Below are 18,457 nucleotides of genomic sequence, written 5' to 3' on the forward strand. Positions count from 1 at the left end.
AAGTACTTGGGGTCCTGCCACTTAGTGGGAGGCCCTGATGTAGTGCCTGCTTTATTACCCTGGCTCAGCCTGGGTAGGTGAACAGGAGATGGAAGATCTTTCTGTCTTGCCTTCTCTCTCTGTATCTCTGTCTTTCAAATAAATGAACAAATTCTTTAAAAATGAAAGATAAAGGGCCTGGCACGACAGCTTCTTGCACACACCAGGATCCCATATGGGCACTGGTTCGAATCCCAGCAGCCCAGTTTCCCATCCAGCTCCATGCTTGTGACCTGGGAGGGCAGTCAATGACAGCCCAAAGCCTTGGGATCTTGCACCTGCATGGGAGACCCAGAAGAAGCTGCTGGTTCGTGGCTTTGGATCAACTCAGCTCCAGCCGTTGTGGCTACTTGGGGAGTAAAATAGCAGATGTAAAACCTTTCTCTCTGTCTCTCCTTCATTCTGTAAACTTGAATTTCCAATAAAAATAAATGTTTTTTTAAAAGAAATAAAAAATGGTAAAGGGGGGAAGCCTGACTACCTGTGTCCTTGTGAACCACAGAACTGGCTCATGGGCTAGTATGCAGGAAGTTGTCACAGCAGCTAGCAGATTGTGATGTCTGTATTAGAGACGTGACACATGGGGAACTCCCCACCTCGTCAGGTGTGTGGATCCCTGAAAGACGCAGTGTTCCCACTGACGGCATATTCCCTGGTATCCTAAATCCAAGAACATTCCAAGCCAACCACCACGGCACACTGATTATATTGAATCAGCCTCACGTAATTGTGTGAGCACACTGATCATATCTGCTTGGATGACATAAAGAGACAAAATAAGTAACAGGCCTGGGTACAAACACCTTGGAATGTACTATCCAGGCCCAAGTACCTGCTCATTTACGATCTTGGGGAATAAACTACTTAACCTCTGTGGTTTCAGTTTTCTCATCTATAAAATCAAGGAAAGTAATCCTTGAACCTTATAGTTAAGAAAAACAAAATAAAACACCTCAATGTAGGCATGTGCGTATGAGGAAAAAGCTAAAAATGACATACAGAAGCAAAGTGACGCACTAATCTTTCTTTCTCAAAATACATCATGGCAGGAACTCCACAAAAACCAGATGGCAGTGCACTGACCAGGGACCTTCTGTTGAGTGAGACCTGGGAGAATTCCACACACCGGCTCAGCATGGCTTCCAGCAAGGCCTGCAGCTCCCTGTACTGCACGGGTGGGGCGCTCTGGTGATCCTTCCTGTATCCAGAGACAAGAGCAGGTGAGGGGACTCTGCAGACCACTGCCCCTCACCCCCCCACACACAGCAGGCTCTCAGAGGGCCTGGATGGACCAGAACACAGGGTCTGGTCTCACAGAAACCCTTGCTCCTATTCTACAGAGTAGCAGGCCCTGGTTCTTCCGCCTTTAAACTCCTTGCATCGTTTCTCAGTCTTAATCCTCCCTTTTACTTGCACTTCGAGACTCTCCAAAGCACCCTGCCCAAAAGGACAGTTAACATCAGAAGCAAAATCATCCAAGTGCTAACAACCTGCTTCCTATCCACCTCTCTCCGTGATTCTGACCCAACCTGCCTCTCAGCTTCTTCAGCCACCAGTGCCCTTCATGTTTTCTGCTGGCCTGACTGGCTGCTGCACCCTCAGAAATCACTCTGTTTCTTACCAACACGTGTGGCACACTCCAGTTAGGGTTAGGGTCCTTCCCCAAATCTAAATCTCTCACCCTTGACAGCACAGTTCACCAGAGCACCAGCCCCCTGGGGACTCCCAGTTCTGCATGGACACTGTTCTTTCTCTTCACTTGGAGCACCCTCTTGGCTCAGTGGGTGACACCCACTCTGGGATTCAGGCCCCAGATTTAGAGATTCAAATCCAGGGGAGGACAAGAAGGAAAGGAGACAGACTGAAGTCATTGAAATACAAATGCTGATCCAACCTAAACTTAAATATCATAGCAGCAGAGAGAATATATATTAACAACCTCTGCAATTCACAATTAAAAGGCTACTGGTTGACCTTGAAATAGAAAGGAGGAAGGATAAGGAAGAAATGGGTACTGCTAACTCCTCGCATGGGAGTCGGGAAATACAAGTTTTGAGCATATTATGTAGAAGTTCAAAGACATGATATAGTATCCAGTAAAAAAAAATGCCAAGGAGGTATAGCAAAGAGAAAAAATTGAAGTTAACTGCCAGATGTTCACTGGCAAGTCAATGAGTAATGCCTTAAAACAACATTGGGTATTAAGAGCACATAGTTGAGATCTGGAAAGCTACTTCACTCAAATTAAAGTGAGCTCAAATTAGTTTCTTTCAAATTAGTTTCAATTACACCTTTTCATCATAAACTATATGTACTATTTCATTTTTTATGACTTGAATATATTATTTTGTTAGAAATGTAAGAGACAGAATAAAAGCTACTACATCAATAACTATTTCAGGCATCCCATCACTGTCCTTTTCAATATCCTTTCCTCTTTTCTATTAGGAATAAGAGACATGGCACCAACAAAGCAGACTAGGTACCGAAACTCCTAGAGCTTGTATGTGGGGAGCTGGATAGAGAACACACATAGCAAAAACTGTCACTTGCGGTCTGCTGGGTCTGTTACGGGAAGGACATATTGAGACTTGAAGGGTAAGAAATTATACAAAGATTTAAAAAGAAGAAAATTCCAGGAAAAGGGGACCACTAGTAGAAATCTTGGCCTTAAGGCAAGATTCAGCTTGCTGAGTCCAGTGAGGGCCAGCACTGTGGTACAGTGGACTGACTTGGCCTGCGGGCCCAGTACAGTAACCTACTGGCTGAAGTCCTCATTTAACATATGCCAGAATCCCATATGGGTGCCGGTTCATGTCCCAGTTGCTCCACTTCCCATCCAGCTCCCTGGCTGGGGCCTGGGAAAGCAGTCAAGGACGGCCCAAAGCCTTGGGACCCTGCACCCACGTGGGAGACCCAGAAGAGGCTCCTGGCTCCGGATCAGCTCGGCACCAGTCATTGTGGCCACTTGGGGGGTGAATCAGCAGATGGAAAATCTTTCTGTCTCTCCTCTCTGCAAATCTGACTCTCCAATAAAAATAAATACATTTTTGAAAAAAAAAAAAAAAAAACTTTGGCTGTAGCTCCAGCATCCTATATGGGTACTAGTTGAGTCCTGGATGGCCCACTTCAGCTCCCTGCTAATGTGTTTGGCAAAGCAGCAAAACAGGATACAAGTTCTTAGGCTCCTTCCATGTGGGAGACCCAGATGAAGCTCCTGGCTCCTGGTGTCAACCTGGACCAGTCCTGGTTGTGGCAATTCTTTGGGGAGTAAATCAGTAGATGGAAGATCTCTTAACCTCTCTGTTTCTCCAACTCTCTCTGTAACTTTGATTTTCAAACAAATAAATCTGTTTTTTTTTTTAAAGGCAAATACAAGAAAGTAAAACCTTTATTAAAAAAAAAAAGAAACAGGTAACACGAAATATTTTTAAACTGACTGACTTAGCAGATCTATGAAAACAGAGTCATAAGCCAACAATGAAGAGATCTCATTTGCTCCAGGAATTCCCCCCAGAACGGCACAGAAATTAGGGGTTAGGGGCACAAAATATGTCTGGGAATCAAGGCATAGTCTAGACTAGAGCAGAAAAAAACATTTACAACCGGGCCCAGCGGCGTGGTCTAGCGGCTAAAGTCCTCGCCTTGAAAGCCCTGGGATCCCATATGGGCGCCGGTTCTAATCCCGGCAGCTCCACTTCCCATCCAGCTCCCTGCTTGTGGCCTGGGAAAGCAGTTGAGGACGGCCCAATGCCTTGGGACCCTGCACCCGCGTGGGAGACCTGGAAGAGGTTCCAGGTTCCCAGCATCAGATCGGCGCAGCACCGGCCTGTTGCGGCTCACTTGGGGAGTGAATCATCGGATGTAAGATCTTACTCTCTGTCTCTCCTCCTCTGTGTATATCTGGCTATAATAAAATAAATAAATCTTTAAAAGAAAAAAAAATTCACAACTTTGTTTTAAAAGAGGAGCTGGCACGGTGGTGTAACAGGTTAAGCCTTCACCTGCAGTGCCAGCATCCCGGATAGGCACCGATTCCAGCCCTGGCTGCTCCACTTCCAATCTAGCTCCCTGTTTATGTGCCTAGGAGAGCAACAGAGGATGGCCCAAGTGCTTCTATGTATATGCATATATAAATCTTACTAAAACATGTAAAAGTAAAAACAGAGTAGTCATTAAAAGAGTTGAAAAATAGGTAGTGGGTGTTGAGCCACATCTGACATCAGCACACCTGGCCATGGCTCCTGATTCCAGCACCCTGGGAGGCGGTGGTGATGACTCAGCCAACCAGATCCTACCAACTACACGTGACCTAGACTGAGTTCCTGCTCCCAGCTTCAGCCCCAGTCCAGCCTCCGCAAACAACCAGAAACTGAACTACTGGATGAGAGCTCAGCCTGCCTCTCCCCACACCCTGTGTCTCTACTTCTCAAATCAATACATTTTAAAAACATTGAGAAATAAAGTCAGGCCGGGACAAAAAAGAAAAGAAAAGAAAAGAAAAAGCCAACAATTTTCCCTTAAGTTACTAAACAATGACAAACAGATGAAAAAGTGTCAGGAAACAAAATAAATTCAAAGACTCTTCTAGGGTGTTCCACATGTAAATGCTACCATTCTGTCCAGGCAGAACAGGTTACACGGAGTGTCAGAATAACTCAAGAAAATGGCTCTGACCTAAGGAACAAATGTCCCTTGGAAGTTGTCTTGGCCTGGACAGGCCTCTTGGCACATGCAGGGGTGGACAGTTCAGCTTGCCTGGGTCCCTCACCTCAGAAAAGCACAGGTGGCCCTCACGGCCTCGGCGGCCACCTCCAGCACGGGGCTGCTCACGGCCTCGCGGAGGGCACGGCCAGCATCCCTGCAGAGGGCTGAGCTTGTGAACAACTTGATCTCCTCTGGCTGCCTGGAAAACGGTGGATGAGAACTGAGTGAGTGAACTCCTCCCGCAGCTCCCTGTCCTCCTGCCAGGCCCCGGCGGCTCACCGAGTCAGGATCTCAGCGAAGAGCAGCAGGCCTTGCTTGTGCAACTCCGTGTTGTTCATCCGCAGGCTTTCCTGCAGGCTTCTCACCACTGCCTCAATCCCTACCTCACGCGGAAGGATGCAGACCAGGGATCAGGGCCCTGTGGTTCCTTTACTGCCCCACAGAAGAGGTGGTCATGGGGCTGGCCTCTCCTATCTCCACTGAGAAGCCAGTGATGGCCACGCAGCCTTACAAAGCAGGGACACAGAGTTTGGTTTGGTTTCTACTTGCCCCCACCCCCCAAAAGTATAGGACCCACAGTACCAACCATACACCGTGTGGCACTTGGAAAAGAAGAGTGGTTCTTCAGCCAGGAGGATCAAGCAGCTGCAGCTGGACCAGACAAGTGCTTCGTTGGAAGAGGAAAGATGTTCAAAGAGGAACTCTGGCCAAGGAAAGGAGCAGAAAGAATGAAGGCCAGCCATGGGTTCTGGGCCTTTGGACTAACACCACCTCCAGTTACTCAGCATCTCACTTGCCTATTCTGTCTCCAAGAGACGTGATCATCAGGTCCCTAGCGATCCTGCAGCGTGTCCCTGGGGTTAGAGTAACCTCCTCCTTCTAACAGAGAGGGAACCGAGGCCAAGAGACAGGCACTCCCAGTGGTAGAGGTGGGCCTGGAATCTAGACCTCCTCATTCTCCTGATCTAATTCCAGCAGTGTGATGCAAAAGCAGAAAAACAAAACTGTTCAAGCCAGGGAGAACTGATTTTACAGGCCACTTCGCCTCGTCTGTCTGAACCAGTCATTTAACTCCTTAGAACCTCAGTTTCCTCACCAATAACCAAAGCTGGGCATTTCAAAGCGGTGACTTGCAAAGCAGCTTGGGGCACAGTTCCTTGAGAAACATTGGTTCCCTTGGTCTTTCACCATACTAGGTTTTCATTCCTGGACGGTTACATAATTGGCAGAGATCAGCCTCAAACTGCTCAGTCATAGGAGAAATTTGTAACAACAGGCTTCACATGGGCCCGGCGGCGTGGCCTAGCGGCTAAAGTCCTCGCCTTGAAAGCCCCGGGATCCCATATGGGCACCGGTTCTAATCCCGGCAGCTCCACTTCCCATCCAGCTCCCTGCTTGTGGCCTGGGAAAGCAGTTGAGGACGGCCCAAAGCTTTGGGACCCTGCACCCGCATAGGAGACCCGGAAGAGGTTCCTGGTTCCCGGCATCGGATTGGCGCGTACCGGCCCATTGCGGCTCACTTGGGGAGTGAAACATCGGATGGAAGATCTTCCTCTCTGTCTCTCCTCCTCTCTGCATATCTGACTTTGCAATAAAAATAAAATAATTCTTAAAAAAAAAAAAAAACAGGCTTCACATCTTACAGGACCTACTTAAGAGTCTGGTGTGAACTGTCCCCACCCCATGCCCCCAGGACGAGTTATCAAGGGTTCTCTTCCAGGGTTGTTAGCAGCTGCTGTGACTGCCCCCACAACCCCAGGCTCCAGCCAGAACCCTGGAGTCCTCAGAAGAGAAGGTGAGAAGGGGCTCCTTTACCTGGGACGTCAGCGTGGATGAAGGCCAGGGCGTACTTTGCCGGGCAGTGGACCAGCACAGCGGTTATGCAGTGAGTACTGGCTACCTGCAAGGTCTCATCTCTAGATAGGAGTAGCTGGAGAAACAGACAGACACAGTGTCCCAAGAATACCACCCACAGTACTGAGGAACTGGCCTGAGCACCCCCAGGCAGGGACAATCCATCTCAGATCCCTTCTGAGCTACGCGACTCAGGCACAAGGACGGTGCCCAGGAGAGCTGTTATGTGCTATGGGAATGGGTCTGCAAACAGCAGTGGCAAAGGCAGCCGAAGAACACAGTGTGGAATTCACCAGTGGCACCCAAAGAACACTAAAACATTATCAAGCAGTGCTCAGGCCTCCACTGACAAAACCGCTTTCAAAGCCCTCATGTGGTTCTGATGGGACATGACAAGGGAAAGTTCGACCACAACCCTCATTTCACTGGGCACACAGGAATCAGCACTGCAGGTATCGGCCAGGTTTGGGAACTTTGATCAGCATTGTGGGGTAGTCGGTTAAGTCACCCCCTGTAATGCCAGCATCCTATTAGGGTATCTGCTCCATTTTTGATTCAGCTCCCTACTAATGCACATGAAAATGGAGCAGCAGGTTGCCCAAGTGCCTGGGAGACCTAGAATAAGTATCTGGCTCCTGGCTTCTGTTTGGCCTAGTCCTGGCCATCACAGCCATCAGTGAACCAGAGGACAGAGATGGCTTTTGCTTTTCACCCACCCCGACCTGCCAGCTCCTTCCCTAGGCCCGCAGTCCTCTTTGCAGCAACCCCTGCTATCGCACAGGGCTGTGGAGGTCTGCCAAGCCCTGTGCTGAACACAGATGGGCAGGAGGAGAAGCTCGACTCAGGTCTTCCCCACGATGAGGCTTCCTGCGGGTCAAACACAACAGAGGGGGGCGAGCACTAGGACAGAGGGCATAGTGTACCTGAAGGAGGGGACAGGGCAGCCCTACAGACCTGAAGCCTGAATCAGACAGGAAAAAAAGGTTCTGTGGGCAGAGAGTACTGCCCAGGCAGAGGCAGGCTGACCCAGCACAACTGGGACCCCGGATAAGCTGTTGCAGGTGTCTGAAAGATAGGCAAGTGAGGCTGAAGGCATGAGCAGGTCCAGATAAAGGCAGCTTTTCATATCTAGTTGAGAGGCTCACCCCTAAAGCAGCAGAGGTGGTTTTGTTCCTCTTAGTGTATGTATTCTCCTATTCAGGTAGCCCAGATATGAAGGGGGATCAAACGGGGACAAGAATTCATGACATGGTGTTTTATCCAGTGGGCGAACACTTCTGGAAACCCTAGCTAGGAAAGTAGTGGATGATGACCTGGCCTGAGAAGCAACTCACCCCTGTCTTTGAACCTAGCGGCCAAGATCACACAGCGTGTACCTTCTTCAGCACCAAGGGCAGTGAGGTCTCTCCAGGTGGTCCCCCGTCATTTCCAGCACTTTTGGCCAATGCAGACTTGTCCATGATAATTGAGACAAAAAGATCATACTTCAGCAGCTGCCTCAGCAAACCTAGGACACCAAGGGTTGGGAAGAGAGGTAAGGAGAGCACAGAATCCAGAGCACACCCATGACAGCCCCTCAGACACTCGAGGGAGACTTCCTCACGTCTCCTTCAGCACCAGTTCACAATCTACAACCCGGCTCCCTGCCAGCAGGATCCAGTGAGAACCTCCTAAATGACTCAATCACGCACCAGAATCTAAGTTTCAAGAGGGTCAGAAAAATGTCAGCTTCATTTCAACATCACCTACTCTCCCACATACTTACTTCCTAATATGCAACAGAAACTCAATACATACATATTTGTTTATTTATTTATTTGAAAGAGGGAGAGAAACAGAAAAGCAGAGAGAAGTAGTCATCTGGCTCACTCCGCAAGCACCCTCAACAACCAGGGCCAGGCCAGGCTGGGGCTAAGGCCCGGACGTGGAGACTCACTTCAGGTCTTTCACAGCAGAGGCAGGAACCCGATCACCTGAGCCTTTGCCTCTGCCTCACAGGAAGCTGGAGTCAGGAGCCAAGAATGGAAATCCAGAACTATAATAGGGGCCTTGGACATCTTACCACCAGGCTAAATGCCCGCCTCTCCATAAAGAGTTCTTGACGGGCAAATAGAACATGCTCATTCAGGGAAAACAGACCCCTTCCCCCCAAAAATCAAATCACACAAATAATTACTTGTACTGTAACAAATGTTACAAATAAGAAATACCTAGACATGAGGGAATGTATACAGAGGATCTATTCCAATGCAGGGATCAGGAAAAGCTTCCCCGAGCAAGTGTCCTCTAGAAGGAAAAGTAGGTGAAACTAGAAGTAAGGGGAAGCATTGCAGATGGAGGAAGGAGCATTCCAGGAACCAAACGACAAGTCAGTTGTTAAAAAAAATGTTAAAAAGAAAAAAAAAAGTCCAGGGATGGGGCAGTACTGTGATACAGCCAGGTCAAGCCACCACCTGTGTGCCAGCATCCCATATGGATGCGAGTTCCAGCCTCCACTGCTCCACTCCAATCCAGCTCCCTGCTAACACGTCTGGGAGAGCAGCAGAGGATGGCTCAGGTGTCTGGGCCCCTGCACCCACGTGGGATACCCAGACAAACCTGGCTCCTGGCTTTGGCCTGACCCAACCCTAGCTATTGAGGCCATCTGGGGAGTGAGTCAGCAGATGAAAAAAGAATCTCTACGTAACATTGCCTTCAAATAAATAAAATAAATTTTAAACACGCACACACATAGCATTTAAGATGCCACTTGAGGTGGGAAACCTACGTTCCACATTGAAGCACCTGGACTCTCCTTTGCAAAGCAGCATGCTCCGCCACCACTCCTCTTTTGTCCCCAGCCCCACATCTTACCTAAGCAGTTGATCTGTAGTTCCTTTGTCTGGGCAACATCCAGGGTAGAAAGGAAGAGGGGATACAGCTTCTCTCGGAAGTGGCCTGAAAGCAGCTCTGCTGCCAGCGGGGAGGAGTAGAGCTTCCCATAGAGGTAGCACACGGAAGCCTGCACTCCCTCATTGGGGTACACCAGGCCTCGCAACAGATGCTCCATCAGTTTGCCTGTCCAGGAAAAAACCAAGGAGGCAGGGGAAAGTAACAATGTCAATGACTCTAGGAAACGCCAAGCTGTCATCCCCAATAAGGTAGTAAGAACAATTCTTAAAATTCCCCCATAGGAGATGCTTTCTGGATGCTTAGTCAAGGCCAAAGGCTTAGAGGGGATGACTGGTCTTTACGTAAATCCTCTGTGAAGGGAGAAAAAAAGGACTTCTATATTCCTCTTTCTATGCAAAAGGAAGGTTAAGATTTAATGTAGATATTTACTTTGTGTTTAAAAGACAAATGGAAATAGTTCAGGGCCAAAGTCAAGAAACTGACCTTGTGTTCAGTTGACCAACATCACAAGCTCTCACTTTTCAGATGGGGATCCAGGAAGCTAAAGCAGGAAGGTGCTGGCTTTACAGGGGTGCGCAGTGAAGAGGCTGCCCACACGGCAGAATGACTAAAGCACTAAAGCAGGCTGAGGGTAGTGACAGCTCTTCCTCCGGGGTCACTTACCATGCTCAGTCACCAGCTGGTCAGCCAGGGCAGGGATGGCATCCACCAACTTGCCAAGAAGGGTGAGAGTGGCCAGGCTGCCTCGCATGGAGGGCATGTTACTCAGCTACAAAAAGTGAGCACACCCATCAGGAGCAGAGTTCCTATACTCACAGCGATGCTGGTACCACGCGTGGCTCTCACCATCCACTTCTTCATTTTATTTACTTAAAAAAGCACAGAGATCTCCCACCTCCTGGCCCACAACACCAGGGCTGAGCCAGCTTGTAGTCAGGAAGCATGAACTCAATCCGAGCCTCCCACGTGGGTAGCAGGCACCGAGACACTTAAGCCATCACCTCCTTCCTCTCAGGGGCACTTTGGTAAAACACTGGATTCAAGAGCAGAGCTGGGGGCCCAGCACTTCAGCCTAGTGGCTAAAGTCCTTGCCTTGCACGTGCCGGTGATCCTATGTGGGCGCCGGTTCTAACCCTGGCTGCTGCACTTCCCACTTCCCATCCAGCTCCCTGCTTTGTGGGAAAGCAGTGCAGAACAGCCCAAAGCCTTGGGACCCTGCAATCACATGGGAAAATCCTGGCTCCTGGCTTTGGATCAGCTCAGCTCCGGCCGCTGCACCCACTTGGGGAGTGGATCAGCAGATGGAAGATCTTCCTGTTTGTCTCTCTTCCTCTCGGTATATCTGACTTTACACTAAAAAATAAATAATCTTTAAAAAGAGAGAGCAGAGCTGGGACTCAAACCCAGGCTCTCTAAAGTGGGATGCGGCACCCCAAGGGGTGTCTCCACTGCAGCACCAAACGCCCACCCAGCAACCAGCTCCTTCAGCCACGTGTCCAATGTCCCCGCTACCGGGAATGCTTTATCAGGGGAAAGTCAGAGCCAATAACCCACAAGTGCAGCTAAACTGAACTGAACTGAAATCAGCAATTTTGCCTCTCATAGAACCAAAAATCAGAAGGTAAAAGCTAGAACATCATAAAGCCAGAACACTGGCCCAGCACCAGAAACTCTGCTCCTATCACCACAGCTGCTGCAGTGGAACTGTGTCTGTGCCAGGCACTGTGCCTGGTATCACAGCTCTTGCTGTAGGCCTGTGTATATTATCACCACAGCTGCTGCTGTGCACCGTGCCTCATGCGTCACAGGGAAGTCAGGGGTACGCTTTCCCTTCTCTACCAACACTGTGCTGATTCCTCTGGCAGGGAATCCTAAGAGACCAACCTAATAGGACCACTGGTGGGAATGAGACACTACACAAAAAGCACCTGACAAGGTACATAGTATGTAGAAAGTGTTCAATAAGTGCTAAGTAGCATCATTATGATAAATACTGTTATCTAGCTATAAATTCAACCTGATACACAAATCACATGCAAAATAATTATAATGATCTGATCATTTAAATACAGTTCATAACTAAGTCTTGCTCTTAAGGGTATTCAGATGGACTTCTGTCTTTCTTCTGCAAAATAAGTAAAAAGTGAATCTGATGTTTTTCTTCCATGTTAAACACAATACAAATGCTGCTGCGGCTTCCGTCTCTGACTACAATAAAAAAAGCAGGTTCAGCATAGCCACTCAAGGCTCTCCTGAGAGGCTGATGATAGCAAACCTCTGCAGTACAAAACAACACATACAACTCAAACCCAAGTAAAACACACCAAGCCTAGACCCTAGTGAACACAGTCGCGTCACACATTCGTCAAGGCCGTCTGCAGTGTCTTTAGGAAGGTGCAGAGAGCGAGCCAGGAGACAGCTGTGCTGTCCCACGGAGGTCACCTTTGGGAAACTGAAAGGGGGAGGGAGGACACTGCCAAGGGTCATCAGGGTCAGAGTTCAGTTCCTTGCTCGGCTTGGTCACCATCAGTGACCTCAGACAAGTTCTTTCTTCTCCATGGACTTCAGGAGAGCCGGCCCACCTCTGACAGAGTCCTCTGCTTCTGAGGCACCTCAAGAAACCCCAGTCGCTCACTGACCTCTTTGTGGCACTCACTCAGCAGGCACTGGATGGTCTGCTCCAACTTCAGCTGCATCATGAGCTGGGTAAGGACTGAGCAGAAGACACGATGACTGTTACTACTGGACAATGTCCCACCCCAGTGCTCTGGACGTCTCTTCAAGCCCGTACAGGTAAACAAAAGACAGGTACGCAAAAGACTTTCAATGAGCCAATACAAAATGCAACTTTAAAGCTCTGTACCTGTCCATGGGATACTCATCAGTTCCAATCTGTTCTCTAGCTCTTGGAGGACAGATACCACATCCCACCCAGCCATCATCTATGTCTCTCCAGCTCCTGATACATCGCCTAGCACACAGTAGGTACCCAAGCAAGAAATGCAGAATTCATCACTGACAACTGAGTTCTCCTGGTTGGTCTCCAACTGGACAAATTCAACAATGTTCAAGTCAAGCCAATAGTCCCAGCTTCAAATGCCAAGTACACATCTGTTTTCATCTTACCTTCAATACAGAGGTTTGTTGCGCTCCCATCTTCCACACTGCATAACAGTCCTTGGAAGAGAGGGAGGTAAGGATAGTTAACAGCTCTCTTCTAAGAAAAATAAATCCATAAAGGCATATAAATCTCAAGAGTAAAAGCAGCTTTAAGCAATGTCTTAGCGACACATACCCCAAGCACCGAACACCTAGATTTTCAACGACCCACCTTGCCTTTAAGAAGATCAATACCGAGCTAAGCCTTTGGGGTCATGGTTAACAATAGTGTTTGCCTTAACTACATCCTATACCAAAGTGCCTGGAGATGGGTCGTGGCAACAATTCTCATTCCCACTCCCCGTTAACGTGCCAGCAAGTGATGGCCCTAAGACTTGGGTCCTTGCTACACCTGTGGGAGACCCACACAGAGCTCCTGGCCCCAAACTTAGATCTGACCCAGCCTTTGAAGAATGAACCAGAAGATGGAAGATGTCTTTTTAAAGGCATTTTAATTTTTTACAGTTAGTTATTGATTTGAATGGCAGAGTTATAGAGAAGCGGAAATACAGGGAGATCTTACATCCACTTGCTCATTTCCCAAATGGTCAAAGCGGCCAGGCTGGGCCAGCTAAAAGCAGGAGGCGGAGGTTTCATCCAGGTCTCCTGTGAGTGCAGAAGCCCAAGTACGTGGGTCCTCTGCCTCTCTTTCCCAGGCACTTTAGAAGGGAGCTGGATCATAAGTAAAGCAGCCAGGACTTGAACCAACACCTATATGGGATGCTAGTGTCACAGCAGTGGCTTAACCTCTATGCCACAATGCTGGCCCCCATCTCTCTCTTCCTCTCTGCTTTTCAAACAAATTAAAAATAAGAGCACTGTCAGCATGGCACAGCAGGAAAACCCCGTGCTCTGGAGCCTGACGCGCTCCGCACTTGTTATCTCTGGCTTTCCTGAACCAAGGGAAGTCTCAGCACCTAAAAGCCTGAAATGTCTCAGGCACAGAAAACCACCTAATACAAATTATCTGCCCTCTTCCTTTTTTCAAGATCTGTTTTTATTTTTACTTGAAAAGCAGATTTTTAGAGAAGAGACAGAGAGAGACCTTCCATTCCATTGGTTCACTCCCCAAATGGCTGCCATAGCTGGAGCTGAGCCGATCCAAAGCCAGGAGACAGGAGATTCTTTCGGATCTCCCACGCAGGTACAGGGGCACAAGGACTTGGGCCATCCTCTACTGTTTTCCCATTCCTTTGATAGGGAGTCGGATGGGAAGTGGAGCAGCCGGGGTACAAATTGATGCCCATATGGTATGCTGGCACTTGTAGGGGAAGGATTGGCCTGTTGAAGCATCATGCCAGTCACCAACTGCCCTCTTCCTTAAAATAACTTATTTGATTAGATATTATAATCATATTACAAGAAGAAACTTGAGGTAATATGTACTCCACCTCATTTTACACCATATCCCAGCTACTAAGGCAGAGAGAGAAGAGGTAATTTGATCAAGGTCACAACAAAGTCAGCAAATTGCATTCCAGGACTCTGAGCCACTTAGAAGACTCTGCAGGACCATGCACTGCCCACTCACCCTCACAACTTTACTCACGACTCAGATGTAGTAAAGCCTGCTACCATAAAAATACATCCTACATCTTAGAAGGGGAGTCATTTCTGCAACATTATGACAAAATGATTTGCTAATAAACCATAATGATACACCAAGTCGAAATCACCTTGCCAACACCATTTCTCTAAGACCTCCCCCCGTCCCAGGTAAACATGCACATACTACCCATGCAAAACCCACGCTACACTTCTTTCCAATCTCACCAAAAAGTATGCGTATGAACTGGATGCAGACTCTCTGGTCCTGAGCCACCAGCTGTGTGACCAGGGAGGTGTGTCTCAGGAGGGCATCCCCAAAGCAGGACAGCAGATGCTTCTTGCGTACCAACTTGGAGCAAATAAAGACAAATATTCAACACCCATCAAGTCCCAGGCATTCCGAACCCAAACAACTGTAATTCCCGATTGTTACTACCATGTCTGTATACTATATACAATACAGAACTAAATGTATACTAGAGGATGGTACTAGAAAGAACTTCCAAACTAGGTGAGGGCCATCCCGCTTAAGGGACTACGAGAAGGAGCACCATTTACACAAAGGGACCCACGGGCTGACACATGTCTAAGTCTGCAACCAGGTCTTCTTCCCATTTCCACAGCCAAGGGGTAGACACTCGTCACCTTTCCATTCAATGCAGCACAATTCAAATACTCCAGGCACGCCCCTGAACAGCGACCCGTGTCCCTACAAAGTGCTCAACACAGTGGTGAAAGAGCTAAGAACTGAGCCCAAGGACAGAGCAGAACACAGGTACAACTGACACCAACCCTTCGATCCAGGAGCCGAAGTTAAGAAAACTACATTCAATAAAAGCGGGAGCTACATTTCCTACTGTCTCTAACATGTGCCAGTTTAAGTTTCCTGCTAATTACTTCACCAAGCTGTCTTACAATAATAGATAAGCTAATCATTGAAATGATTTACTCGGAAAGACTCCGTAACTCTCCTTCAGCTGACAGGATATATTGAAGCTCCCTAGTGTGGATTCAAACTCGTCAAGAAACTGACCGCAATCTGGTTCTCCAATCTCACTTCTTCCCATTCCTCTTCCAACACCGACTGACTGAATCATCCCTCTAACACCTCCCAGGAGAAGCCTCCCGACCAGTTCATCTTGGGCCACGACAAAAGTTTGCTCTTCTGAAGCCTCCCCTTCCTCCTGATCCTGCCCAGCAGTTGCTATAAGCAAGTCTCCCCCTCTCTTTTTTTTTCCTTAAGACTTATTTTTATTGGAAAGGCAGATTTACAGAGAGAAGCAAAGACAGAAAGGAAGATCTTTCATCCACTGGTTCACTCCCCAAGTGCTGCAACAGCCGGGGCTGAGCAGATCCAAAGCTAGAAGCCAGGCGTTTCCTCCAGGCTTCCCACATGGGTGCGGGGTCCCAAAGTTTCCGACCGTCCTCCATTGCTTTCCCAGGCCACAAACAGAGAGCAGGATGGGAAGCGGAGAGGCGTAGCAACACGGGACACAAACCAGCCCCCAAATGGGATCCCAGCAATTGCAAGTGGAGGATTAGCTAATTCCCACAAATACGTGTTATCTTCTTCCCACTTGTGCGTATTAATATGACTCACTGTGAGACCAGCAGCCACAGAACGTTCAGCGTCAGTGAAACCTCAGCGTGTGTACTAGCTCAGAGATTGTCAGCATGTGCTCTGGGGATCCTTAGACACCCAGCTTCTTTCCTGAGGGCCCACAAAGTAAACATATTTTCATACAGTATTAGACTCTCTTTATGGTCTTTTCTCTTGGTATCTCACAGTGCACAGTGGAGGACTACAGATCACACGACATGTGACAAACAACAGATTGAATACAGAAACAGATGAGAAATTGGTTGTCTTTTTTTTTAGCCAGACATTGAAGCAAACAGCTTGCAATTTTATAAAACAAAACAACTCCTTTCATTGTCTTTTCTTTTGTTTTCGGAAAATAGTTATTTCTGCTGTCATGCCACAAATCTGTTCACTTAAAAAGGATGAAAATAGGGACCAGCATAGTGGTGCAGCATGTTAAGCTTCTGAATCCCATTTCAGAGCACCAGTTCAAATCCCAGCTAATCTACTTCAAACACATCTCCCTGCTAATGCACCTGGGAAGGCAGCAAACATGGTCCAAGTGCTTGGGACCCTGCCATCCATGTGGGAAACCAGGATGGAGCTCTAGGCTCTTGGCTTTGATCTGACTCAGTGAAGGCTTGCAACCATTTAGTAAATGAAACAGAAATGGAAGAGCTCTCTCTCTCACTCGCTATCTGACTTTCAAATAAGTAAATGTTTCTAAAAAGAGTTTGAAAGGTACATTGTGGGGCCCATGTACATTTAGCATCTGCCTGTGACACAGGAATTCCATATGGGAATCAGTTCAGGTCAAACCGGCGCCTATATGAAATCCCAGTGCATACAAGACAAGGACTTTAGCCATTAGGCTACTGCGCTGGGCCCCCCAATAATTTTTTTTTTAATTAATAGTACGGGCCGGAGCAATGACTTAATTTGTTAATCTTACCCCTTGCAAGAGCTAGGATTCCATACACCAGTTCATGTTCCAGCAGCTCCACTTCCCACCCAGTTCCCTGCTTGTGGCCTGGGAAAGCAGTCAAGGACAGCCGAAAGCCTTGGGACCCTTCACCAGCATGGAAGACCCAGAAAAAGCTCCTGGCTTCAGATCAGCAAAGCTCTGATTGTTGTGGCCGCTTGGGGATTGAATCAAAGGACAGATCTTCCTGTCTCCCTTCCTCTCTGTAAATCTGCCTTTCCAATAAAAATAAATCTTAAAAAAATGGACTATGTCGAGCCCAGTGTGGTGGCCTAGCAGCTAAGGTCCTCTCCTTGAACGCACCGGGATCCCATGTGGATGCCGGTTCTGATCTCAGCAGCTCCACTTCCCATCCAGCTCCCTGCTTGTGGCCTGGGAAAGCAGAGGAGGACAGCCCAAAGCCTTGGGACCCTGCACCCACATGGGAGACCTGGAGGAGGTTCCTGGCTCCTGGCTTCAGATCTGCGCAGTACCAGCCATTGTGGTCACTTGGGGAGTGAATCATCGGACGGAAGATCTTCCTCTCTGTCTCTCCTTCTCTCTGTATGTATTCTTTGCCTGTATTCTCTTTGCAATGAAAATAGATAAATCTTTAAAACATTTAAAAAATTTAAAATGGACTATGTCAATCAGTGGATTCTGGAGAGATTTCATTGTGGTTGGAAGGGCATGATGGCAGTAATTTGGAACTGTTGAACTACTGAAAACCCATGAGCAGGAGTCTCAGAGCACGCCCCACATCGGGAACCCTGGCATGGTATCGGTGGCTGCCCTCCATCCCGGGGTGCAGAGGCATCTGGGAGGCTGGGTGTGGCTTCTTTCCTTGTTTCCCCCCTTTCCCCCAGATACAGGAAAGAAAAAAACAGAATGTGGAAATGGTGATCTCATACACCCTTTCTATAGCCGTTGACCCTCATCACCCTAATCAACTAGGTAAAAATCATTAAAACATTTTAAAAATCTTTAACAAATGAATAGTACATTGTACACTCGCTGTATTTTATAGAAAAAAGCCAACGTGCAATGCATATACCATTACTTTTAAATGAATTGATATTCTTAAATTCTGCCTTTATTCCTAATCCAGTAAATAGTGGTGGACCTAACCCACACACAGGAAAGCTCTCTGGGATCTTCAACAGCGTGTAAAAGTGTAAAGACATCCTAGTAATAAAGAATGAACTGAACCCACCCCGTCAACCAAGACAGGAACTCCCCTTCCAAGACAGTTCTGAGAGAAAACGATCTCCCCAAATCTTCTTGGACACCCCACAGACAACAAACACTGCAGAGGCGGGTGGACCCCCCTCAGCCCGCTCCGTCCACCCCTTGCCGCCCCCAGTGTCCCCGGGGCGAAGGGATGAGCTACCGGGAAGGCCCAGCCTGGAGAGGGGCCGCCGGGGCTGGGGCTGGGCTGAGGGGAAGAGGTCGGCCACCTCGCGAGGCTTGCCTAGGGAAGACAGCCTAGGGAAGGCGCGCCTGCCTCGAGGGAGGGTCCTGCGTGGGGAGGGGAAGGCTTCATCCGCACCGCCACTCCCGGCTCGGGCAGCAGCTCCAGCGCACAGGCCAGGCAGAGGCGCGGCGACACGGGCAGCAGCCAGCGCGGGTCGTGCCGGTAGTGGGCCTTCTCGAGGAGCAGCACCGCCTCTTCGTCCTTCCGTAACGCGACTCCGTCAGCCATGCTTGCTCTCTCT

The 18,457-nt window shown here is 48.4% G+C and overlaps 1 protein-coding gene across 2 annotated transcripts in view; it reads right to left on the bottom strand.

The window, feature by feature from the left end:
* MEI1 (meiotic double-stranded break formation protein 1) overlaps nt 1-18,457 on the bottom strand; it is a 53,424-nt gene extending 34,967 nt beyond the window's left edge. For both annotated transcript variants that reach the window (XM_058673631.1, XM_058673630.1), the window contains exons 1-12: nt 18,292-18,457; nt 14,425-14,548; nt 12,619-12,669; nt 12,132-12,205; nt 10,156-10,261; nt 9,454-9,657; nt 7,977-8,107; nt 6,562-6,676; nt 5,333-5,449; nt 5,026-5,125; nt 4,811-4,945; nt 1,123-1,237 (exon numbers count right to left, since the gene is read on the bottom strand). In XM_058673631.1, the coding sequence (XP_058529614.1) occupies nt 1,123-1,237; nt 4,811-4,945; nt 5,026-5,125; nt 5,333-5,449; nt 6,562-6,676; nt 7,977-8,107; nt 9,454-9,657; nt 10,156-10,261; nt 12,132-12,205; nt 12,619-12,669; nt 14,425-14,548; nt 18,292-18,444 (1,425 nt within the window). In that variant the 5' untranslated portion in view covers nt 18,445-18,457. The remainder of the gene's footprint in view (nt 1-1,122; nt 1,238-4,810; nt 4,946-5,025; nt 5,126-5,332; nt 5,450-6,561; nt 6,677-7,976; nt 8,108-9,453; nt 9,658-10,155; nt 10,262-12,131; nt 12,206-12,618; nt 12,670-14,424; nt 14,549-18,291) is intronic.

Source organism: Ochotona princeps, chromosome 15 (genome assembly GCF_030435755.1).
Source record: "Ochotona princeps isolate mOchPri1 chromosome 15, mOchPri1.hap1, whole genome shotgun sequence".
Lineage (NCBI taxonomy): Eukaryota > Metazoa > Chordata > Mammalia > Lagomorpha > Ochotonidae > Ochotona > Ochotona princeps.